The sequence below is a fragment of the Budorcas taxicolor genome, chromosome 14 (genome assembly GCF_023091745.1).
Source record: "Budorcas taxicolor isolate Tak-1 chromosome 14, Takin1.1, whole genome shotgun sequence".
Lineage (NCBI taxonomy): Eukaryota > Metazoa > Chordata > Mammalia > Artiodactyla > Bovidae > Budorcas > Budorcas taxicolor.
This window is the reverse complement of record NC_068923.1, coordinates 79,564,002-79,590,020: the sequence shown is the minus strand read 5'-3', so window position 1 is coordinate 79,590,020 and position 26,019 is coordinate 79,564,002. Positions and strand designations below refer to the sequence as shown.

Sequence of the window (26,019 nt, the reverse complement as noted above, 5' to 3'; positions counted from 1 at the left end):
CATGTAAAGTTTCGCATGTTCTCTCAGTTACTTTAGCAAGAAACCTATACAAGACAAATTACATATTTTCTGCATATTTACAGATGACGAAGTTGAGGATTAAGTCAAGGAAAATGTTTAAAATCACAGTGATTAAATATAGAAGTTGGACCTTAATCCCAGGTTGTCCACTCCAAACCCCATAGACTTTTCATATTTCACTTTTTTTGGTAGTTAGTAGACTACCCTTTTAGTTTTGAAAGTTAAGTTTCCAAGTAATTTGAAGTCATGGGTTTTACATTTTGTGACTAAAAATAAAAATTTACATAATTAAGTGAAAATGAGTTCAGTTCAGTTCAGTCTCTCAGTCGTGTCCGACTCTTTGCGACCCCATGAATCGCAGCACGCCAGGCCTCCCTGTCCATCACCAACTCCCGGAGTTCACTCAGACTCACGTCCATCGAGTCAGTGATGCCATCTAGTCATCTCATCCTCTGTCGTCCCCTTCTCCTCCTGCCCCCAGTCCCTCCCACCATCAGAGTCTTCTCCAGTGAGTCAACTCTTCACATGAGGTAGCCAAAGTACTGGAGTTTCAGCTTTAGCATCAGTCCTTCCAAAGAACACCCAGGGCTGATCTCCTTCAGAATGGACTGGTTGGATCTCCTTGCAGTCCAAGGGACTCTCAAGAGTCTTCTCCAACACCACAGTTCAAAAGCTTCAATTCTTCAGCACTCAGCTTTCTTCACAGTCCAACTCTCACATCCATACATGACCACAGGAAAAACCATAGCCTTGACTAGACGGACCTTTGTTGGCAAAGTAATGTCTCTGCTTTTGAATATGCTATCTAGGTTGGCCATAACTTTCCTTCGAAGGAGTAATAGGAGTGTCAAATGTTAAACCTTATATATGCTTATTGTAGCATTAGATTCTTTTTAAAAAATATTTATGTGTTTATTCAGCTGCATCAGGTTTTTGCTGGGCCACATGGGGTCTTTTGTTGCTGAGCATGGACTGTAGTTGTGGCGCACAGGCGCTCTAGTAAGGACTCGGTTGTTTAGCGGCCTATTGGAGCTTAGTTTCCTGACCAGCGATTGGAACCAAGTCCCCTGCATTACAAGACAGATTCTTAACCATTGGACCACCAGGGAAGTCCCAGCTATGGGTTCTTTTGATATTTAGAATCAGTTTAACAAATACGTAAAGGTCATTCAAATGGAGTAGAAGTCTATTATTAAGCATACCTTCTTATTCTGAACTTTATCACTCCCAGAGGGCAGATTTCTTTCATATGTCCGTGTCCCTGAGGCCCCTAGCCCAATGCCTTGTACTAAAAAGTACTTAGTGTGTAAAGAATTGTATGAAATTAATAAATTGGAAACTAATGTGAAGGACTTTATTTCCTTGAAATAATTGTTATTAAATAAGATCCTTCTCCCCTGCTGTGTGGCCCCCTCCTGCCTTTTATTTTCCTGATTGTCAGCTGGGTGTTTTCATTCTGCATTATCACCCTCCCAAGACACACACACACACACACACACCCCCGCCGCGTTCTAAGAAAGATCTGGGCTGGGATTTGAGGAAATGTATTAATATTAAGGCTGACATGGCATTGTCTACAAGTTTATCCACATAAGAAATTTTATTTTCTGTTACTGGTTGATTTTCACCAAATTTGAAGGATATTTTTGAGTGGTCTAATTTAAAGTATAGGTTGGATGCTATATATAAAATTAACTTGGATTGGCCCTAGAGGGAAACACCTCAAAATTTTCCAGAGAATTTTAAACTTGGGGCACAGAGAGAAGCTCATGTAATTCTAATCTGTAGAAGCGACATTGCATATATTAAGGCTCCATGACTAGAGAAACTACTTTCATGTAAAACTGAGCGTGGAAGTATTATTTGATTTGAAGTGTTAGTTTGTGATTAGTTCTTTTCATGTGAGCAAATCTACATAATACATTTTTATTTATTGTTGTTGTTTAGTCACTAAAGTCATGTCCATCTCTTTTGTGACCCCCATGGACTGTAGCCCACCAGGCTCCTCTGTCAATGGAATTTCCCGGGCAAGAAGACTAGAGTGGATTGCCATTTCCTTCTCCAAGGAATCTTCCTGACCCAGGATCAAACCTGTCTTCTGCATTGGCAGGTGGATTCTTTATCACTGAGCCACTAGGGAAGCCTTCATGCTTCTATTTAGGGATTTACTAATTTAAATGTGGTTAATGCTTTTCTGGATTACTGGGAAGGTGTGGTCAGACATTCTGGAGAGCTAAGTCAAGTGGGCATTAAGCACTGCTGTTAATAAAGCTAGTGGATGTGACAGAATTCCAGTAGAACCCTAAAGGATGATGCCTCAAGGTGTTGCCTTCAGTATGTCAGCAAATCTGGAAGACCCAGCAGTGGCCACAGGACCAGAAGAGGTCAATCCTCATCCCAACTCGAAAGAAGAGTAGTACTAAAGAATGTGCTAGCCATCAGACAGTTACACTCATCTCCCGTACTAGTAAGGTCATGCTTAAAATCTTGCATACTAGGCTCAGCATTATGCCATCCAAGAACTTCCAGATGTCCAAGCTGGGTTTAGAAAAGGAAGACGAACCAGAGATCCAATTGCCAACATTCGCTGGATCATAGAGAAAACAAGGGAATTCCAGAAAAACATTGACTACGCCAAAGCCTTTGTCTGTGTGGATCATAATAAACTGTGAAAAGCTCTTAAAGAGATGGGAATACCAGACCATCTTACTTGTCTCCTGAGAAACATGTACGTGGGCCAAGAAGCAACGGTTAGAACCCTGCATGGAACAACTGACTGGTTCAAGATTGAGAAGGAGTGCCACCCGGCTGTCTGCTGTCACCCTGTTAGTTTAACCTATACGCTGAGCACATCATGAGAAATGCTGGCCTGTATGAGTTACAAGCTGGAATCAAGACGGGCGGGAGAAACAACCACCACCTCAGATATGCAGGTGATACCACTCTAATGGCAGAAAGCAAAGAGGAACTAAAGAGCCTCTTGATGAGGTTGAATGAGGTGAGTGCAAGAGCTGGCTTAAAACTCATTATTAAGAAAAACTAAGATCATGGCATCTGACCCCATTACTTCATGGCAAACAGAAGGGGAAAAGTGGAAGTAGTGACAGATTTCCTCTCTTGGGCTCTAAAGTCATTGTGGATGGTGACTGCAGCCATGAAATCAGAAGATGTTTGCTTCTTGGCAGGAAAGCTATGGCAAACCTAGACAGTGTGTTGAAAAGCAGAGACATTACTGTGCTGACAAAGGTCAATATAGTCAAGGCTGTAGTCTTCTCAGTGGTCATGTACAGTTGTGATAGCTGGACTGTAAAGAAGGCAGAGCGCAAAAAGAATTGATGTCCTGTGGTGCTGGTAGAGACTCCTGAGCATCCCTTGGACAGCAGGAAGATCAAACCAGTCAATCCTAAGGGAAATCAACCCTGAATACTCATTGGAAGGACTGATGCTGAATTTGAAATTCCAGTATTTTGGTCATCTGATGTAAATAGCTAATTCATTGGAAAAGTCCCTGATGCTAGCAAAGATTGAAGGCAGAAGGAGAAGAGGGCGTTAGAGAATGAGATGGCTGGATGGCATCACCGATACACTGAACATAAATTTGGGCTATCTTTGGGAGATGGTGAGGGACAGAGAGGCCTGGCGTGCTGCAGTCCATGAGGTCGCAGAGTCAAACACGACTGGGCAGCTGAACAACAACAATGCTTTTCCAGGACAAGGCCTTCTTGACCAGTGGTAGCAGAATACGAGACCAGATTAGTGCTATTGGTGGTGGGTAAGAGAGGCACAACCACAATAGTGTACCCTTTCTTCCTGCTGTTGACTTTTTCTTCAGGATAGGAGGCTTTTTATCAGTATTTCATGATACCAGGCATTTGCAGGGAGTTGTTGATGACTTTTGGAGTCCCAATAATTATGAAGCCTATATAAAGCCCAAGAGACAGTGGAAAATTGGAAAATCTGCATAGACCAGAAGGAACAGCTGCAGTTCTAGCCACTACACAAGTCGATGTTGCAGAGAAGGAAGGAGAATCAGCAGGGGTTGGAGCGTGGGACCACCTTTGGCTTGCTGACCATTGGAAGCCTATAAAATGGACACTGAGCGTTCCTGACCACTGACTGAGGACTTCTGACTGTTTAAAAGGAGAGATGGTTTCATCTGTGATTTGGGTGGCTCTGAACATGTTTGCAGTTGTCTCAAAGGAATTTCCTTTAACTGTTTGGTGGTTTTTTAATAGTTTTTAACCACTTAATTTCACCTTTTTACAGTTAGTATATAAATTGTTGTTATTGCTTAGTCCCTAAGTCGTGTCCAGCTCTTTTTGTGACCCCATGGACTTGTTGCCTGCCTGGCTCCTCTGTCCATGGGATTTCCCAGGCAAGAATACTGGAGTGGGTTGCTATTTCCTTCTTCAGGGGATCTTCCCAACCCAGGAATTGAACCTGTCTCCTCCATTGGCAGGTGGGTTCTTTACTACTGAATCACCAAGGAGGCCCAGTATATAAAATGACTCAATTTAGTCATTTACATGAGTAAAATGGAAGTATTATAAGTGACTATGATAGTTTCCTGAAAGGATTAGTTAAATGAAGCTTCACGTATATGAGGCTTGTGAGCTGCCAAGTAAAAAGATGGGGAACTGTGTGGACTTGAAGCTGTGAGACTGTTCAGGTGGAGTAAAGCTTACATAGAAAGGTGAGGATGACCCCAGAAAACCTGAAAAAATAAGTTTGGCTAGAGAGAGGACGGTCTGAAATAAATGGCACGTGAGAATTGACAGGTAAGGTGGTGATACTGGAAAGTATTGATAGAATTAAATAAAAGTTTTGTATTCCTGATGTGGATATGGCTGTAAGTCCAAGTCCCTTTCTAGGGTTTCTGACCATTCTCTATGCACAGTCTCCTCCACCCCACCTCATCCCTGCCCCCCAGTATACATAAACAAATGAGAAGGGATAGCATTAAAGGAGCAGAGCAGCACAGAAGAAAGAAAACCAAACCAAGAGTAAGGACACCTCGTTTCAGCATTAGCCGTCTGCCTTTAACAAGTTACTCAAAACTCAGCAGATTAAATTGGGATTAACTAGGAATTTAATGAAGTAAAAGACAGCTTTTTTGATTTTTCTGCTGTAAATCTTGTCTCTTTTTTCCAACTGCATATCCCTGATAATTTAGCACAAATGTAGGTAATGTCACAGTAGAAACCTTTGCACGTTCATATTGTTTTCTTGACTATAGCTCTGCTATAATAAGTAGTTGATGAAAGTTTGTTCTGCAAGAACTGAGAATGAAGCAATTGAAACTAGTATATTGATTATTAACTTATTGTGTTGAATATGAGAAGAATGGGCAAGTGAAAAGAAGTAAGATCCAGAAAGAAGAGATTAGAATACAGATTCCTGGTCCTTTTCTTCAGGGTCCTGAATCTAAGTACATTTCTGGCGATGGGGCTCAGAAATACTTAAAAAAAAAAAAACAACAACTAGTGATTCTGATTAAAAGTTAGGATTGGTGTTCACAGACTTCATTCTACTCATGAAAATCTCTCAGTGCTATCATTTTGTTTTAGAGATGTTGGGAAAGCTGAGATAGCCTTTTTAAACTGTGGCATTGGGTTAGCAAAGCTTCTAAATCCTAGAATAGTATAGCCATTCGATTGTAGGATTACAGGGGACATTAGAGATTATCTAATACAAAGACCAATGAACTATGGTCCTTGGACCAAATATGGCCCTCCACCTATGTTTATAAAATTCTTTGGAACACAGGTACACTCATTTGTTTATGTATCATCTCTGGCTGTTTTTGTGCTAGCAGAGTTTTGTGTTGTAACAGAGACTACACGGCTCATAAAGCCTAAAATATTTTCTGTTTGGCCCTTTACCAAAAACGTTCGTGGACTTTTGAATAGATCAGACCTATCATTTTTACAGATGTAGAAATAATACTCAAAGATAATGAAATACTCCGAGTACACAGCCAGTTGGTGGTCAGAGTGCAAGTACCATTTAGTTCTTGCTTCCATTCCATTATTTTTTGTTGGAGGTACTGATGCCTAGGTGAAATCAGAATATAAGTTTGTGGTACAAATTTCGCTTATAAGTTCATTCTTTTTTACACTACAAGTTCCTAGAAATGGTAGTCTGACACGTCTTAGATGACACAGCTGTATAAAAGTCTTTTTAGTTTTGGTTGGGGTAGAATTTGATCACTGATTCTATTTCCTGAGTATAGATCTTTAGTTTGATCTGCTGGGCAGTTTGGTAACAGCATCCATTTTTGTTGCTATGCAGCCAAATGGACGGACCATTGAAGTGACTGAGGAAGAAGTTGTCCGAACTCCTCGAAGTGTAACAGCAAAGCAGCCGGTAGAGACAGACAAGAAAAACGAAAAGGTAAGATTGGGAGCCTATGACATTATATGCAGGGCTCTTAATAAAGAGAGTGACATACAAAATGTTACATATACACCCCCCCCATTTAAGGAAGACTAAAAATGTGAGCGTATCGTAGTGGATGGATAGGTAGTGAAGGTTTAAGTAAGTTGTGTGTTTTTAAGGAAGGATGTATCACTATGTGTTTCTAAACGTTGCTGTGGCATTATTAAGCATTCTGCCAAAGACAACTTATTCATGACTTGAACATCTTTTATATGAATAAGGTTCCAGATATGTTACATATTTCTTACAGGAAAACAAAATTGTGTTACCTTTGCTAACAGTGCACATCTGACCTAAAAAGCTTGACAAAATTGTCCTATTGTAGTGTTAAAGTAGATTTCTTTTGTGATAGCAGCATAATCATCTGTTTACTAGATACAATTTGACTTTGTTTAACAAAGGAAAATGTTCTATACTCAGGTCATTATTAAAAGATTTGGGTGTGCACTGTTAAATTTTCAAATAAGACAGTGTATACCCCATAAATGATACATCCCTGGGATTTTATTCATTTTCTAGTTGCCAGTGTTAGAACTCACCCATTTTTATTTGACTTAATTTAGCTTGTAAGTAGGCAAAATGTACAAGAAACTTAACAATGGTACCTCCTGCTGTGGGCAAGAGACTTCTTATTTAATTCCTTTTGGTATATTAAAAACTGCATACATCACCAGTGGCATAACAACAAAAGAGATGAACTTGTGTGCCAGCTTTTGCAGATTTCTTATAATATGAGGACTACCATATTAGAAGCTGCTGTCTCCTCTAGGCACTCTCTTATTATTACCAAACTTCTTGAAAATTAAAAAAAAAAAAACTGCACACACATGCATACCCTTTTCTTTTCTTTTTTTTTTTCCAAACCCTGTGCATACATAACTACTTTTCAGGGGAAAGCAAACAAAAAAGCAGGCACAGGTAAGTAAGTAGTTTCTAGAAACCAAGGTACTGCAGCTCCTGCCCCATAGAATCGTGGTGTGAAGTGGTTGATACAGTTTCTTAACGCTTGTAATTTCAAAGTAACACTGAAGAACTGGCGAGATCAATTCTGCCCCTGTAATCCAGTGAAATTGGTCTAGGGCCAAGATAACTGCAGGTAGGGTAGCTTAAAATGAAGGATGGTTGTGGGAAAGAATTAAATATATGCCTGACTTATCCTTTGGCAGTAAAATAAATAGAAAATTACTTGTATTAACAAATAAGCATACAGTTTAGGAATTGTGAATTTACACTGTGAATAGTTTATATGTTTAATATAGCTTTATAGATTTATACTTCTTGCATGTAATGTTTCCTTATTCCTGGGCTTTCTCTCTACTAGTGAGCATTTTATACCTAACTCCTGCTTCTACTCCCTGAATTTTCCTGAAAAATCTGTAGTTGGAATAATTTATCAGCTACCATTTGTCTCTGATTAATCACATATAGATTGTATGTATCAGGATGTAAAACCACAGGATGATTAAAGTCATTCTGAAATATCTTATGTTAGAAAATAATTGTAATAGTTGACATTTGTTAAGTATCTATAATGTGGCCGGCACTGTGCAAGATGAGGTAAATGTATTTACTCATATAGTAGGAACAACTTATTGAGTGCTCACTGAGTGTACTTTTAAGGCTTTCTAGAATATATATACATGTTACTTTAGTTATCCTTATAAGAACACTAAGGAGGTGGTATTATACCTATCTTAAAAATAAGAAACCTGAGGTTTAAGTTACCTAAGCTATTACAAGTATAGTCAGACCCATCTTGACTCCAAAGTCTATGCTTTTTACTGCTTTGTATTATTTCTAATCCTTTCAAAAACTCCTCCAGGCAAATAGTATTAGCCCCATTTACAGATAAGGGCTCTGAAGTATAGAGGAATTTTGTGACTTTTCTAATTTCATGTATATTAATAGTTTCTGAACTAGGAATTGAACCCAGCTCATTCTGATGCCAAAGCCCGTGCACTTTGTGATCACTTGGCAGAACCACCTCCTTTTAGCCACTGTTGCCTTCTCAGTTCAAGGCTTCTGCCTTTGGTTAGTTGCCTATTTGATTTGACTTTTTCCTTAATAGTAAACGCTACAACCCATGGCTGGTGTTTCTTTTTTCCATTTTGCATCTAAAATTTATCCTTTTTAACTTGGTTCAGTCCAGCTCTTTTCAGTTAATTTTTTGTGCTGTGTGCTTTTATGTGTTTTAAATATGTGGGGTTTTTTTCAGACTTGTCTTTTTTTATAAATAAACATTTTAGATCTATTATGTACCTTAATATATATTATTATATATTTGTTTTTGTCTCAGACCCACACCTTAGGCAACTTGAGAAATACAGTTTGCACATAAAGCACTTGGACTCTGTGCAGTGATACTGAATGCCTTGTCTCGTCACTTGTTTGTTGTTGTTACCTAGTCACTGAGTCGTGCTGTGAACCCCTGGGCTGTAGCCTGCTAGGCTCGCTGTCCATGGGACTTCCCAGCCAAGAATACTGGAGCGGGTTGACATTTTCTTCTCCAGGGGATTTTCCTGACCCAGGGTTCAAACCTGCATCTCCTGCATTGGCAGGTGTATTCTTTACCACTAAGCCACCAGGGAAGCCCATCACTTGAGTAAGCCTTATAGATAAAGCTTTGTCTAGAAAGCAGATAAGATGAGCTACAGATCTTGAGGGCATAAAGCAAGTTAAGCCACCAGGTTTTCATTTGGGTCAGTGCTTGACCCAAAAGTGCTTGAAGGCCAGTGCTTCATTGATGCTAGTCTCTAATAGCATATACATTGGTCCATTAGCCGGGCTGAATGTATTGTGCTACTAGATGCTGAAAGGGAGTAAAGAAAAATAGAAGATGTACTTACCCTCAGAGAGATTACAGCCTTGTTCAGGAAAGGCAAACATAAGAGAAGGTATCAGGTAAGGCCTTGAGTGCCAGGTATTCAGAGAAGGATTATCCTGTTTGGGTAGCCAGAAAAGATTGACTTAATTGGACTGTTGTGGATGGGGATGGTATTTCAGTAAGTAGAAGTGGGGGCCACTTTTGGCAGAGGAGAGAAACAAGTGAACACAGTCATTGTTCATTGAAACAAAAGAATATATTTAGACATACTCAAGGGAAAGGCCAATCAAGTTTGACAGGTCAGGGTGGGGTGGGGTGTGATAAAAACTTAGATATGTTCAGCAATATTTATAATGAACGAATCAGCATTGCATCCATGATTGTAAAGGTCTGAATTAAGATAGAAGTATAAAGGTGGTTAGTAAGAAAAATAACAAACACAAAAATGTATAACATTTAGTCACCATCAGGTTGTTGAGGACGAAGTCAGTGATTGTCCTACTGAAATATTCATTAGAAGTATTAACAGCTTCTTACACTTTGTGATGTACACAGTGTACAAAGTATTTCCACATCTCTTAATCCTAAGGTACAGCTCTGGGGAGGAGGGTATGATCTTTTTTTTTAATACAGCTAATTGAAAAGAGTTTAATGAATTTCCCAGGATCACATAGTAGTAAGGAATGGTCTGTCAATTTCTCTGAAATAGCAGTTCTCAAAGTGTGGCCCATGGACCCCTGGGCAGAGGTTCCAAGGACCTTTTTTGGGTCCCAGAAGACAAAACTGTTTTCCTAATAATTGAAACATTGTCTTTTTTACTCTAATTCTTGCATTAATGGTCCAAAAGCAACAGTGAGCAAAACTATTGACTCTGTAGTACAAACAAAGTCAGTGACACCAAACTAATAGTAGTTGAATTCTTTACAGTAGTCTACTTACAGTGTAAAAAAACCTTGTTCCACTAGAAAAGTATCCTTGATGAATCTATAAAAATGATAATTAATTTTATTAGATCTTGACCTCTGAATACATGCCTTTTAATTATTGTGTATGATGAAATGGGAAGTATGCATAAAGTATGCTGTGTACTGAAAAACAGTGGTTGTCTTGAGGAAAAACACCAGTGCAGCCGAGTTGCAGGCTGGACTAGCCACTTAGTTCTTGTTACTCCATTTTCACCTGAGAGAACAAGTAGTAAGCAGGCCATGGTTATTTAGACTCCGGTATTTGTAGAATTTCCTCAAAAATAGTCAGGACACTTCAAGGAAAACAACTGATAGTATTGTTGAAAAATGCTTTGTTTCCAAGTAAACATTAGAAATTTGGAAAATGTCTACCGCCATGAGCTTAAAAACGTCCCAGTACTTAATGAATTTATGATGAGATCAGTGGTGATGTTAACAATTTTTTTTTAAGATATTGCATATAATGGAATGCTTTTTAACCTTTTGAGAGATGTATATGCTCTGCTTAGCATAACTCAGCAAATCAGTATTTTCCAAATGCTCAATGATTGCAGGTTCTAAAATTAGACAAGTATAAAAGATTCATTTAAGGTGCAAGATCAGTGGATTTTAATGTAGTATAGAAAGCTCGTTGACGAAGTTTCGACTTCAACATTGCAACAGTTTTTAAGAAACTACGTTTAACAAGTTTTGGTGTAATATTTTTTCCTTCTTCTATCTAAAGTCCTTTGTGACTTCTCATTGTTCTTGTTCTACAATCTTGAATATAATCAAAGGCACTCAAGTCTTTTCCTACTTCTCTAAGCTCCAGGCACATTGGTTTTCATTCTTTTTTGTTAAATGGCTTTATTCTGAGATATAATTTAGCTCTTTCATGTGTACAATTTTAGTGTGTTTACAGAGTTGTACAGCTGTGACCACAATCTAATCTTTAAGCAGTTTCCTCTTCCCAAGAAGAAAACATGTGCCTGTTTAGCAGTTGCTCCCTGTTTTCCCTGTCCTCCCCTTGCAACTACTAATCTTTGGTGTACTATCAAGAATACCACAATTACACAACATTGTAAAGCAGTTTATACTTAATTGCTTTACAACTATATTTTTTTAATGCAAAAAAAATAGCACTATTATGTAGAAAACTACTGAAAAACTACTCTTCCAGTTACGTATCTGCATGTACATAGCTATATTTTTTATATGCTTCAATCAAACAACGTATCAAAGTAAATTAACGCAAAAACATATATGCAAATCCAGGGTTTTGTTTTTTTTTAATGGAGCCAGATGCCAAAGATATTTGCACAATGTAAAACATGACATTCTTCTCACTAAAATGTTTGTTTCAGAAAATAAGTTTGTTTATATAGGTACAATTATACAATATATAGTTTATTGTACTTTGAAATAAGTTAATTCGTATCTAAACAAATTTTAAATTTATAATGGTAGATATCAGTGGACACAACCCACACAAACAAAGGCTCTTCAATATTCTCAACACATTTTAAGAGTATAAAAGATTATCCTATGACCAAGATGTGTGAGGAGTAATTAATGTTTAGAAACCAAAGACAAAATTATTCTGAGGCAGCATAGATTTTATACAAGCATAAACTGTAGCAGCTCTTAGCAAAATAGAGAAAAACATGCATGCCCAGGGAATTTACATACATTTGTTTTATCTTCCATAATGTATCTTAGAAACTGTAGTTTCAAACCAGGGATTGTCAAACCAAGACCAACTGGTCATATGAGGCTCTCTGCCTATTGTTGAAAGTTTTATTGGAACACAGACAGACTTACTCATTTATATATTGTCTGTGGCTGCTTTTGCAGTACAGCAGCAAAGTTGAGTGAGTGCAAAAGAGGTCTTGTAGTTTACAAAGCCTGTCTGGTCTCTTTTTTTCTTTTTTCCCCCTGAACCCTTGTTTTAAACTCTTAATATAGTCTTTTGGGTTCATTAAAATGTCTTGTTATCTGGACTGCTTTAATATCATCTGATTCTCTAAGTCTTGGACTCTTTGACCTTCCAGGCTCCCTTGTACCACAGTCTATAGCTTTGTGATTTGGGTTCCACCCAAGGAATTAATTTTCAAGGCCTTCTTTAAGGTTAACCAAGAGAACCCTCATTTCTGCCTTTAGACTTTTCAGTCTGAATGCCTAACAAACAGTGGAACTGAGACTAGAACCAGGACTACCGCCTTAGCACATTGTTTTTCCATGATGCTGTAGTTCTGTCTGGCAGGAAGTGGTAGGGGGTTCAAAAGTGAAACTGAACTTGTTTTTTAAAGTGCTTAGATTGAAGCAAGAATGGATCACCCTATTGTGCAGGATGAATCACAATTTGGAATCAAGATTGCCAGGAGAAATAGCAGTAACGTCAGATATGCAGATGACACCACCGTTATGGCAAAAAGTGAAGAGGAACTAAAGAGCCTCTTAATAAAGGTGAAACCGGAGAGTGAAAAAGCTGGCTTAAAACTCAACATTCAGAAAACGAAGATCATGGCATCCGGTCCCATCACTTCATGGCAAATAGATGGGGAAACAATGGAAACAGTGTCAGATTTTATTTTCTTGGGCTCCAGGATCACTGCAGACAGTTACTGCAGCCATGAAATTAAAAGACACTTGCTCCTGGGAAGAAAACCAATGACAAACCAAGACAACATATTAAAAAGCAGAGACATTACGTTGCCAACAAAGGTCTGTATAATCAAAGCTGTGGTTTTTCCAGTAGTCATGTGCGGATGTGAGAGCTGCACAATAAAAAGGCTGGTTGCCAGAGAATTGATGCTTTCAGACTCTGGTGCTGGAGAAGACTCCTGAGAGTCTCTTGGACTGCAGGAAGATCAAACCAGTCAATCCTAAAGGAAATCAGTCCTGAATATTCACTGGAAGGACTGATGCTGAAGCTGAAGCTCCAAAACTTTGGCCACCTGATGCAAAGAGTCAAGTCATTGGAAACGACTCTGATGCTGGGGAAGACGGAAGTGTCGGGAGGAGAAAGGGGTGACAGAGGACTAGATGGGTGGATGGCATCACTTACTCAATGGACATGAGTTTGAGCAAACTCTGGGATATGGTGAAGGACAGGGAAGTCTGGTGTGCTGCAGTCCATAGCGTCGCAAAGAGTTGGACAACTGAAAGACTGAACAACAACAAAAAATTGGAAATGGGAGAGCCCAATCTGGGAACGAGTTAAGGGCTCCATAAAAGAAGTTCTTAAGAAAGGTTTCATAAATTTTTAAGATTATAAGTTGATAACCATGCGGCTTATGCAATGTACCGTAACTTATGAGCTAACACCAAATATATTTAAATAATTTAATGGCTTGGTTGGTGAATCAAGTATACAAATAGCTCAGATTTTATTTGAGGGAGCAGTGAAAGTTGGGTAAATAGGGCTATTTGTAATTCAGTCTTTAGGCCCTTTCATTAATAAACCGAACATTAATGGAACACTTCTGTGTGCAAAATACAGCATTGTAGGCTCTAGCAATATAATGGTTAGTAAAACAGGATTAAAAGGGAGTCACTGTTCTCATGAAGTTTAGTGGGGAAAACAACTAGAAACAAGCAAGTATAAATGCTGTGAAAGAAAATAACCAGGATGAGAAGAGTTAAAGTGCAAGTTGTGTGCACTTCCTGACACCTGCAACTCTACTCTTCCATTCAGAAAAATGTATCAGGATAGTAGTGAGTGGGGTGATCCTGAGTCTCGTTTAAATTACACCCACTCCTCAAAATGGGGGAAATCAGTTGCAGGCCTCTTTACTTTTAAAAAGGTTTGTGACATTTTTTCATACATAATCTCATCTTGATTTTGTGTCATCAAGTTACTAAGTTAAATTAAGAACTGCTAGTTTAGATGGAGTAGAGAAATGGAATTCATATGCCTTTGGGACTTTCATTTTATCCTTTACTATTTAACCAGGCACAGCTCACCTGTGTGTTTGAGACAGGTGAGGAAAGTAGTGCCAAAATGTTGAGCAGTATAAAATTAGGGACGTGCCATATTTGTTTAGGTAGAAAGTAGATGAAGTTGATCCTGAAGCAATCGTTTTCATACTTTTCAGGTGGCATTTGCTAAAACTTTCAAAATAAATTTCACTAACAACTTTTAATTTTGTCAACTACATTTCTTTCTTTCTTTCTTTTTTTTTTTTTTTACTTTATTTTTGGCCTCGCCTTGTGGCATGCAGATCTTAGTTCCCTGACCAAGGATTAAATGTGCACCCCCTGCCGTGGAAGCATGGCGTCTTAACCACTGGACCACCAGGGAAGGCCTATCAAGTACTTTTTTTCTTCCTGATTTTTTAAAATTAATTTTTATTGGAGTATAGTTGCTTTACAGTGTTGTTAGTTTCTGCTGTGTAGCAGAGTGAATCAGTTGTATGTATACCTGCAGCCACTCTTTTTTAATGTCCTTCCCATTTAGGTCACCACAAATAGTTGAGTAGCGCTCCCTGTGCTGAACAGTAGGTTCTTGTTAGTTAATAGTAGTGCAGTGTAGTGCAATGTCAATCCCAGTTTCCCAGTTTGTCCCACTCCCCCCACCTTGGTAACCGTGTTTGTTTTCTACGTCTGTGACTGTTTCTGTTCTGCCAATAAGTTCATCTCTGCCATTTTTCTAGATTCCACATGTAAATGATATTGTACAAGTACAGTTTTAAAACCAGTCACCATTGACAGTGGTTTGAAAAGAAATTTTGATATAATGGAAGCAGAACAAAAATCTCAGAAAAAAGTTTTTGCCATGAGTTAATGAAAAACCTCATGTACCAGCCATTAGTCGGCAGACCAAAACACTGCAGTATCCGTTTCTAGCCTTTAGAAAATGCTCAGAATTCCTTTTTTGTGTGCTGTATTTACTATATCACCCCTAACGTTGCCAGCAGAGACTTTAGATAATTATAGAGTTGTAAATATTAAGTCAGTTTCACCAAATTTTAAGGACCAGTTACTTTCCAACTTAGAGAATAAATTGAATTAAGGGTTACGTTCAGAACCTGGCTACTTCCCTTGTGTGTTAATAGCTAGTTGCAAAATAAAATATCATTTCACTTAAAATTTGTTCAGTATTCTTATGATAGTTTTGATGCAATACAAATATTAGATTATTCTCCCTAAGTTAATCTTTTTAGCATTAACTGGGCACTGTTCTGCCTTTCTTTATACTTTGCAGTTCTTTAAAATAGCAATATCTGTTAAGAGAGCAGTTAGCCATTTAAGTAGATATGCTTTTGCTGTCAGGGTGTACCTTTTGCCCCTCTGATAAACAATAGCATTTATTTGGGTATTGTCTAATATTAGGAATGCTATGTTAAGACTGAAAGATGAGCTTAGTAATGGAAGTATTTCTGTGTGTTTTATTTGATTCCCAGCTCATATTTAAGTTCTGTGAATTTAAGAGCAGATTATGTCATCTTAGAACTACTGTAGCATGTGCTTTTAAAGACTGTGCTCTCCAAAAGTATCCACTGGGATGAAGGAAGAAAATTTTAGGCTTTCTATTTATACTGCTTTTTTTTTCTTAATTAAGCTTTACTACATGTTTTATATATGGCTAGTCATTCGCACCTTTATTAGGGATGTTAAAAGTTATTAATTAATTAGGGGACAGGAAAGTGTCAGGCATAAAGCAGATGAGGTGGAACTTGAGCCGAGTTAAGAAAAAATAGTGAACATCATTTTAGGATTTGGCCATCAGTGGGGGAGGAGGATACATGGAAAAGGGTACAAAGAAAGTCACCCTAAAGCACCCAGGCTACTGTGCTTTATTTTGAGAGAAAATTCATGGTCAGCAGAGTTTGGGCAAAGAGAGGAGTATTAGAGATGACAGTCCTTTTGGAACCAAATCATTACATGTATGTAAATAAAAGAGTATAAAGTTGAGATTAATTTGTGGAAGGCCTTATATGTCATATAAGGAAGGTAGACTTTATAGATGATACAAAATGGTACGAATTTTGTAATGGGAATATAAATTAATTGGACTGGTATAAATAATATTGGGAAGTGAGCAATGGCAGGGAAGCCCTTGAAGATAAGAATTTCTCCTTATGTCTCATTTACATGTCTGTTTTTCATATTAGTTTATTATAGTACAGTTTCCACTAGTAGAAAGTGTTTTTTTGTTTTTTTAGTAGAAAGTTTTATTTAGCTATATATATTGAGCTCCTGAAACAATGTCTGACACATGGTAGGTATTTAATAAATCTTGATTTGCGTGAATACCATTCAAGAGAAGCTACTTTAATAATTCACCAATGGTGAAGCTTACAACAATGTTGGGGGAGGGGGAACTATGGGTAACAGGCAGAACTTATGTTCTCAGTTTTCCTTCAACTGTTAGCTGTAGTGGAGCTGATCAGAAGTAAAAGATTCACCTTACTAGGATGGCTGAGTCAATTAGTGTGTGAACCTGTGACTCTATAAAGCATTTTATATGTTACTCAGTACTAACAAAGGTCTGTCTAGTCAAGGCTATGGTTTTTCCAGTGTCATGTATAGATATGAGAGTTGGACTGTGAAGAAAGCTGAGCACCAAAGAATTGATGCTTTTGAACTGTGTTGTTGGAGAAGACTCTTGAGAGTCCCTTGGACTGCAAGGAGATCCAACCAGTCCATTCTGAAGGAGATCAGTCCTGGGTGTTCTTTGGAAGGACTGATGCTAAAGCTGAAACTCCAGTACTTTGGCCACCTCATGCAAAGAGCTGACTCATTGGAAAAGTCTCTGATGCTGGGAGGGATTGGGGGCAGGAGGAGAAGGGGACGACAGAGGATGAGATGGCTGGATGGCATCACTGACTCAATGGACGTGGGTTTGGGTGAACTCCGGGAGTTGGTGATGGACAGGGAGGCCTGGCGTGCTGCGATTCATGGGGTCGCAAAGAGTCAGACACGACTGGGCGACTGAACTGAACTGAAGTCTCATCTGAGGGAGAGGTTACTTTTTAAAATGAGGTTAGTTTTAAAGGTAATAGTGAAATTGAACAAGATGGAAGCCTAAGTCAAGATAATTTTCCTTGCTTTTCTGCAGACCTTGTTTTAATAACAAATCATAGTATATTTCAATGTGAATACAATTTCTGTTCTTTTCGTATAACTTCCCTCTCTTAGGGCTTCCCTGGTGGCTCAGCTGGTAAAGAACCCACCTGCAAGCAGGAGACCTGGGTTCGATCCCTGGGCTGGGAAGGTCAGAGTTCATGCGCAGTGCTTTGTAGTTAGCAGTCTGCTTTCACATCCTGTTTAATACTTAAAAGAACCTTATGTGAAGTGAGTAGATTTTGTCCCATATGACCATTGAGGAAGGGGGTTTAGTGATTCAGCCTCAAATCACATAACCAATACTTGATTGAATTTATATTTGGCATTAAATGTAGAGAGGCAGAAAGGAAAGATTTGTCAGGGCAGGCTCTGGAGTCAGAACTGGATTTTAGTCTCAGTTTCAAAACTTAATAACCCTATATCTTAGGCAGTTTATGTAATCTCTTTATGGCCTCAGTTTCTTTTTCCATAGGTTGGGGTACTTACCTAGTTTTCGTAGGTATACACTGTCTAATATGGTAGCCATTTGCCACATATGGCTATTTAACATTCTTTATTTTCATACTATCTTATTAATTTTGTTGTCAATTACTAAGTCACGTCTGACTCTTTTGTGACCCGATGGACTTTAGCCTGCCAGGCTCCTCTGTCCATGAGATTTCCCCAGGCGAGAATGCTGGCCTGGGTGCCATTCCTTCTCCAGGGGATCTTCCCAACCCGGGGATCTAACCTGCATCTCTCACATTGGCAGGTGGAGTCTGTTCTGCTAAACCACCAGGGAAGCCCATCTTAATAGTTTTTAACATTGATTACATTTTGAAATGATAGTGTTTTGGATAGTGTGTTGGGTGAAATATAAAAATTAGTGTTACATATTTTAACTTCTTAATATATGCTAAAATTTTTAAATCATGTTTGTGGTTTGTATTATACTTCTGTTGGACAGTACTCTGCTAGACCAAGAGGTAGCAAACTCTGGACCACACACCCCACCCCCACCCCCCACCCCCCTGCCAACAAGTTCGGCCAGATATGCCTGCTTTTATAAATAGAACTTACTAGAACACAGCCACACCCATTTCATTCTGTTTGGTATGTGACTGCTTTTCATGCTACAGCAGCAGGATTATTTGGTTGCTACATATATAACCATACGGCCTGCAAGGCCTAAAATACTTACGGTGTGATCCTTTATAGAAAATGTTTGCTGGAAGTTCCCTGTCAGTCCAGTGATTAAGACTCTGCACTTTGCTGCTGAGGGCACGGGTTCAATTCCTGGCTGGAGAACTAAGATCCCATAAGCGACACAGCCAGAGCAAGAAGAAAACCGTTGCTGACCTTTGCTCTAGGTTGTAATTGATAGGTGCTTCATGTGTTTTATCTTTGCTTAAGAGTGGATGTGAGAGACAGAAAGTAGGTCAGTGGTGGGTCAGTGCACCAGAGAGGAGAAGATAGTGGGGAGTGAGTGTTAATGGACTCCAGGTTTCTTTTTGGGGACAGTGAAAATGTTCTGGAGTTAGATAGCAGTGATAGTTGTACAACTTCGAAGATACCAGAAACCACTGAGTTGTGCACTTGAAAAGATGGAATCTCAAATTTTTTTCTTTAAGTGGATATGAGCCTGGTTTGGTAGATGTAATAAAGCAGAACATTAAAACATGGTCATGATGATGGGAACATGTAAAGAAACATGCAAATCAACTGTGGAGAGTATAAGAAAAAATTGTAATCATTTTTTATATATTCTGATGTCACTTGAAGTTATTTGTCAATAGTTTCTTAATAAGAAAAGCAGTTAGCTGTCATTTATAGCTTACTCAAACTATCATTACTGCTTACCCAGTTCTTTTCCATTGTAAACTTGATAGTGTACAATAGTACATACATAGCCAATCGCAGTAAACAAGTATAAATTAACAAGTATAAACAAAATCTGTATTTTATGAATAGTACTTCTCTTCTGGAAACATTTATCATGGCTTTGTGAAATTTTTAGCAGGCTTTTGAAAGGAGAAAATATTAGCAGAAGGGAATTGGAAGGCCATTCTAAAAATGTCCATATCTTGTATGCGTGTAGGTGTTTTTTCTTGAATGAATTACTGTACGTGTACCATATTCAAATCTTAGATATTTTCACACTGCTTTGGAACTGACAAAATATTAGCTGCTTTGTGCAATTGACTCATTAATTTGTTATACGTAGAATATGCCAGCAATCTGTTTTTAATCAGTACATCATTTTCTTTCTGACCACTCGCAGTAGCCTTTTGTTTTATTGTGCTGAAAACACCATGGTATAGTACCTTATTTATGATTTAGGGTAGGATAACATGATGTCTAAAAGCACAAACTTTGGAGCCAGATAGACCTATTTCCTAATCTGTTAACTTCATGTGACCCAGAACAGCCTATTTAATATTGAACATCTCTAAATCTTTGTTTTGTCATCTCTAAAATGGGAATAATACTGTCTCCAGTGATTTTTTTTTTTAAGGAATAAAGAATTAAGTGTAAAGTACTTCGCATATAGTAATGACTGAATAAATGATAACCTCATACTATTATTGCCGTTTAATATGTTAAGTTTTTTAATCAAACATTAAGTTTTTTTGGTTGTCAGCATCATACATTTCATTATGTATTTTACTAACTTCTACCTTTTTGAAAACATAATGAAATATTAAGTAACATTCTATTTTATTTTCAGTCAAAGAAAAATAAGAAGAAATCAAAGTCAGATGCTAAAGCAGTGCAAAACAGTTCACGCCATGATGGAAAGGAAGTTGATGAAGGTACTTGAGCAAGTGAAAGGACTGTAGGAAAAAAAAAATTTTTTTTAACCAAGGTGCATTATATAAAAGCTGCGTTTGTTTTGCTTAATCTTGTATCTAGCTCTTCTGTTGAATAACTAGATTTTAATGTACGTATTAGGAGACACTTTTTCCCCTAAATTATTTAAGGATCTAATAGTTCTATCCTTAAAGGGAGCTGCCTTGAAATTTAAGGTCTAGCTCAATATCTTGAGCAATTTAAAAATCATTCATTTTGTCTTTGTTTCCTAGAAGTGTGGCTTGGTTTTTTTTCCCATTGTTCTTAAAAATACCATCCCTAGAAGACGCTGTACAAAATTTTTAAGTAAGCCATTTATTGTCCTCACCTAATAAACCCATAGCATATATAACACTCCCCTACTAGTTCTACCCAGCAAAATAAAAAAAGATACAAGATAATTTATATCAATTTTTTTCTAAACCATAGATGATAGATCTGATCAAAATTATCAGAATAAATAATGGCAATTAGCTGCCTGAAACAGCACAATTAGAATAAATTCATAGGATAAATGAATATAATCAGCACTCTTGGTTTTTAATTTAACATCTAAATTTATCATGATCTTTCAGGTGCCCCACCCTATTTTCCCCAAAAAAACTACAACCTTTTTGTCTTCCCCCTACTGAATAACATTTTTTTTTCTGGGGCTATGTCAGGAGCCTGGGAAACTAAAATTAGTCACAGAGAGAAACGACAGCAGCGTAAACGTGATAAGGTGCAGTCTGATTCTGGTTCATTGGATTCAACTATCCCTGGGATAGAAAATACCATCACAGTTACCACCGAGCAAGTTACAACTGCATCATTTCCTGTTGGTTCCAAGAAGAATAAAGGTATATTAGTGGAACATAAGAGTGATACATCAAATCCAATTCCTTTTAATCAGATGTACAAAATATCATTATATCAAAATCTGGCTATTTTGAACTGCTTACCTCATTGTGCTGATATACCCTTCTTCGTGAGAGCATTGTGGACCACGTATTGATTTACCTGATACCAGCAGTTACATACTGGCTAATGAATGACCTATTAAACTAAAGTTGCCTTTCTGCCTTGAGTCACATGAGAAAGTGACTGCTGCTTTTTTCTCACGTGTGTTGCCTTGACCCAGCTCTCTTAACGTCTCCATTTTTTATAGTGGACATTCATTTAATGAAATGACTTGTCACCATTCTGCATGTTGGGTGCTTTCATTCCAGGATGAAACAAGCATGTTCTGGATAGTGTGGGTTCTATCTGAATTTCTTATCACGCCAACTCTTTGAGAAAGCTGTAGGTGTTTGATAAAGCTAGACTGGAACTGCAAACATTATTGAGCTAATGCTTTTCCCAAGTTTTCAAATGTTCACACTATCCGATACTGATGGCCTCTTGGTAATTCTTCCATTGCTGTCATTTTGACCCTGGAGACATCAGTTTGCAGTGATGCTGTTCATCTTGCTTCAAAGCACTAGTTTTCCTGCCTTTACCTTTTCATTAATCGCCAGCACTTCCCCCTTATCTTCAGACCTGTGTCTTGGCCTTGATAGCTTTTACTTTTTTGCTGCCTGGATTGGTGGAATTTATTGCTGTGGCACAGCATTGATCCCTGCTTGCCCGTTCTCACTGTCACCTGATAGCCCTGCTATGGTGTTTGTGTTGCTGGCCCTTTTTCACTGTTTGCTGCATGCCTGCCTTGCTAGCACAGTCCTGTGTCATGCTGATTTTTTGATACGTTATGACCATCATGCTTTTTAGTGTCAGAGAAATATCAGTAGTGTCTTTGTTATAATGTGTGGTCTCACCTCTTGCCATATTTCCTAAATCCTGGTCCAGATATTGGCAAAATTGTTCTTAAGTTTATGTGTTTGCTTCCAGGATTGTTGAAAAGGCAGCTAGCTGGTATTGTTGAGAGGTGGCAAAGTTGAATCCAATTACAGAGCCCAGTTCTCCAATTCCTCCTTTAAAGAATCTTGATAACCATTGTAGAACAGGAGACGCTATATCTACTTGGGCAATTTGCCAGGTCCTTTATTGGCATTCTAGTTGACTAAGAATATGGTAACTAGAGAACTCAATTCCTAAGAATATGTGAAATATGTTGTTAGTAAAACTCTTTTCCAGTATAAGACTTTCTTTAGTACTTCAAGGAACAATTTTTATTATAAATAATTAGTAAAAAAATTAATTTGTATGTTACTCCTAATTTTAATGTGCATAATAGCCTATTTAGTATTAAATAAATTTTATTTTTATTTCAACCAGGTGATTCTCATCTAAATGTTCAAGTTAGCAACTTTAAGTCTGGAAAAGGAGATTCTACACTTCAGGGTGAGAGAAATTACATGTAACTTAAATTGAAGGCCCATCAAAGTATTAATAGAAACATAGATATATGTCTCTTTCCTCACATGAATGACACCGAAAGGAAAAAAAACATCTTAGAAATGATTTTAATTACTAAAGCAATGTAATCATAGTTCAGAGATTTTGGAAAATAGATAAACAGAAAAATCACTCCCACTTCTAACAGTACATTAGTATATTCTCATTGTTCATCCCTCTCCCTTGTATGAAAAAACATTCTTTTAATAATAGTTTATATGCAATTTTGGTTCTTGCTTGTATTGTTTAAGCCAACAGAGAAAAAGATTTCTTTTTTCCCATGGACTTGGGTTTTATATAGGCATATATTGGATAAAAGACTTTTATTCTGTTTATTAAATAAGAAACCCTAATACCTTTAATCTTCTAAACTGCTTCCTGAACAATATCAAAGCTTTCATAATAAATGGACTGTAGTCTAAAATTATACAGTACTTCACAAATAGAAAATATATTTTATTGATTGATTTATGATAAAGATTGAATTAAGTAGAGAGTGGTATCTTGTTACCTAAAAACTGAAGTGTTTGTAGTAGAACAAAAATTCAGAAATGCAACTTCTTATTTCAGACTTGTTCTGAATACTTTCAGCTTCCTTCATTCTCAATCCTGGCTACACATTATAGCCATCTAGGAACCTTAGAAAGGCACACATGTATATAAAAAGAAACATGTACTTATATACACACACCTATGTATATTTGTGTGTATGTGCTTTACACGTATGTATGGATACCTGCATGTAAATGTGTACACACAAACATACTGATGCCTGGGCTCTACCCCTAGTAATTTAGATTTTGATTGATTTGGGCTGAGGTTCTAATGTCTTCAGGTCAGTCGCTCAGTAGTATCCGACTTTTTGTGACCCCATGGACTGCAGCATGCCAGGCTTCCCTGTCCATCACCAACTCCCAGAGCTTACTGAAATTCGAACTCCAGTGTCTACATCTAAGAAATTTTTCACTTGATTTTAATGTGTCGCCAGGTATTAGAATCACTGCCTTAGACATAATATATATGGATAAACATTTAAGGAAAGAGCGTGTAGCTAAGGAGAAGCCTTTGTGTTTTTAGTGGGTGAGTATTCTGAGTATACCAGAATATTCGTTTTCCTGTTTGCTCTGTTGCACTTTTGAGCAGGTCAGTCTGCTTTTGAAAACATTATTACTGAGTGAATATATATATATATAAGTTCAAACCTACTTGTATTTTTTAAAAGTCAACGATGGTGGTCATGTCACTTTTCAGATCCTTTATTTTATCTTTAAAGCTTGATCTGTTTAGAGGACAGTAGGGGGAAAATGAGTGATAAATGTAAGCCAAGCAATTATGGAAATTTGAAAATATCCCAGTTTTAACAAGGAGTCATGTATCCATGTTTTCTCTTCTTTAAGTTTCTCCAGGATTGAATGAAAACCTCACTATAAATGGAGGAGGCTGGAATGAAAAGTCTATGAAACTCTCCTCACAGATCAGTGCAGGTGAGGAGAAGTGGAACTCTGTTTCACCTGCTTCTGCAGGCAAGAGGAAAACCGAGCCATCTGCCTGGGGTCAAGACACTGGAGACGCTAATGCAAATGGAAAAGACTGGGGAAGGAGTTGGAATGACCGATCAATATTTTCTGGCATTGGTAAGAGCTGTTAGAAAATTTTAAGCTACTTTAAAATGCTTATCTGGTACATTTAAAATTTTCCAAGAATGAAAAACAGATCCATTGGTAGTAAAATTAGTCAAGCTATACAGAAAGAAAATGATTAACTCAGATCCTTCACATGGAGCAAACTGGGAACTAAATAAGTGAATAATAGCATTTATTATTTACTCTTAATGCTTTCATGTGCTTTTATCACATTTGATTATCAGTGTGGCTAACTAGTATAATTGTGTATTTTTGGTTTTATAATAAGTGTAATGTGTGAGCAGACTTCTTGATTAATTTCAACAGTACTACTATTGAGTTTAAATAAAAGTAATAAATGGAGGTACAGTTTCTAGCATCAGTTTTATATACTGTTTTACAGTCTACAGAATGACTGTTCGTAATTAATTTTTCCCCTGGATTCTAAAGATAAAGACTATTAGAGCCTTATTTCTATTAAGAGCCTTCAAGTTAAAAGCAACTTAATTTCAGGTTGCGTGTGTGATAGAAAAGGGATGCATATTTAATGTGGAAAACTGCAAAAAAGAGAAGGAAAAACCTACTCTTAATCGTATCACCCAGTGACAGCCTTTCCTTATGGTCTTTTTTCTTTTTCCTGTGTACAGTCTCAGTATTTTCTTTTTTTTTCCCCCATAATCCAGATCATGTGTGCATTTTTGTTTTCCTCCTCCCTCACTTAATATTGTACTTCAAACATTTTCTTTACTTTCCGTATTTCATTTAATGATCCTATAATATATTGTGTAAGCATAGCATAGACTATCACTGTTCCCACATTATCAGAGAAATAACTTTTCTTTTTTTAAAAGAAATATAAATGATGTACTGAGTGTATTTGCTGGGGGTTACTTCTTTAGGATAGATTCTTGAAAGTGATATTATTGGATTAAAGGAAATATGAATATTTGCAATGCTCTATGACATGTTGTCAAAAGTATTTTCTAGGAAAGTTCTAATTTATACTGTCAGCATCAGTATGAGGGTCATTTATCATATGTATATTACCAAGGTTGACTATTCTCTTTTTTTAATCTTTTCTAATTTAATAAGAAAAAAATACATAAATTATTTTGATTAGCTTTTTTAAACCACTAATGGGGTTGAATATTTTTCACAACTTTCTTGATCATTTCTATTTCTTTCATAAATTGTTTATTCATGTTCTTTGCCCATTTGTGTAATGGCCTCTTGTTTTTTGTGCTTTAATTTGTAATTCCTTGTGCATTAAACATATCTTTTCTGTTATGCTCGTTGCAGGTTTATTTTAGTTTGAGGGATTGATACTTACAGAATTTTTAGTGTTTAAGTAGAAAAAACTGTTTCTTCCTATATTATATGCTTTTCCCATCACTTAGAAGCTTAGAAAAACTCATGTTGAACAACATCCCCAGGAAACAGACCTCAGATCATTTGCTAATATTGTTCTTAAGCTGTTCTGTCTTCCCCTGCAATGTCCAAAAATTGTGTAGAAATATCAAAATTTGTTTTGTAAAAGACAGTCCCTAAATTCCTAGCCTCATTTCAGCAGTGATAAAAGAGTAACTTTCTATGGTATAAAGCATCCTTTCACACTGAATAAAAGAAATGGTCAGGTTTAATCAAGTAATCTTAAGAACCATGACCTTTTGAGATATTTGTAATTTACTTGTAAAAGCTATGTAGTGTTATCATAATTAGGACATAAATTAGATGGTAGTACTTGCTTAATGTTGCTGTAGATAAAATTAAGCATCAGATTAGAGTTCCTGCCTAGATGGATTAGGACCTTTATTGAAATTGAAAGGAACTGTATTAAATGAGAGTTGCAGTTAGTTTCTGAGAAGAGGCATATGTGACTGCCCTCATAGATGTATAT

The 26,019-nt window shown here is 37.3% G+C and overlaps 1 protein-coding gene across 3 annotated transcripts in view; it reads left to right on the top strand.

The window, feature by feature from the left end:
- MTDH (metadherin) overlaps positions 1 to 26,019 on the top strand; it is a 53,772-nt gene that overhangs the window by 9,827 nt on the left and 17,926 nt on the right. For 2 of the 3 annotated variants that reach the window (XM_052651951.1, XM_052651950.1), the window contains exons 2-6: positions 6,313 to 6,414; positions 20,006 to 20,090; positions 20,790 to 20,966; positions 22,381 to 22,446; positions 23,898 to 24,134. In XM_052651951.1, coding sequence (XP_052507911.1) covers positions 6,313 to 6,414; positions 20,006 to 20,090; positions 20,790 to 20,966; positions 22,381 to 22,446; positions 23,898 to 24,134 — 667 coding nt within the window. The remainder of the gene's footprint in view (positions 1 to 6,312; positions 6,415 to 20,005; positions 20,091 to 20,789; positions 20,967 to 22,380; positions 22,447 to 23,897; positions 24,135 to 26,019) is intronic. The other variant, XM_052651952.1, reaches the window with a different exon arrangement.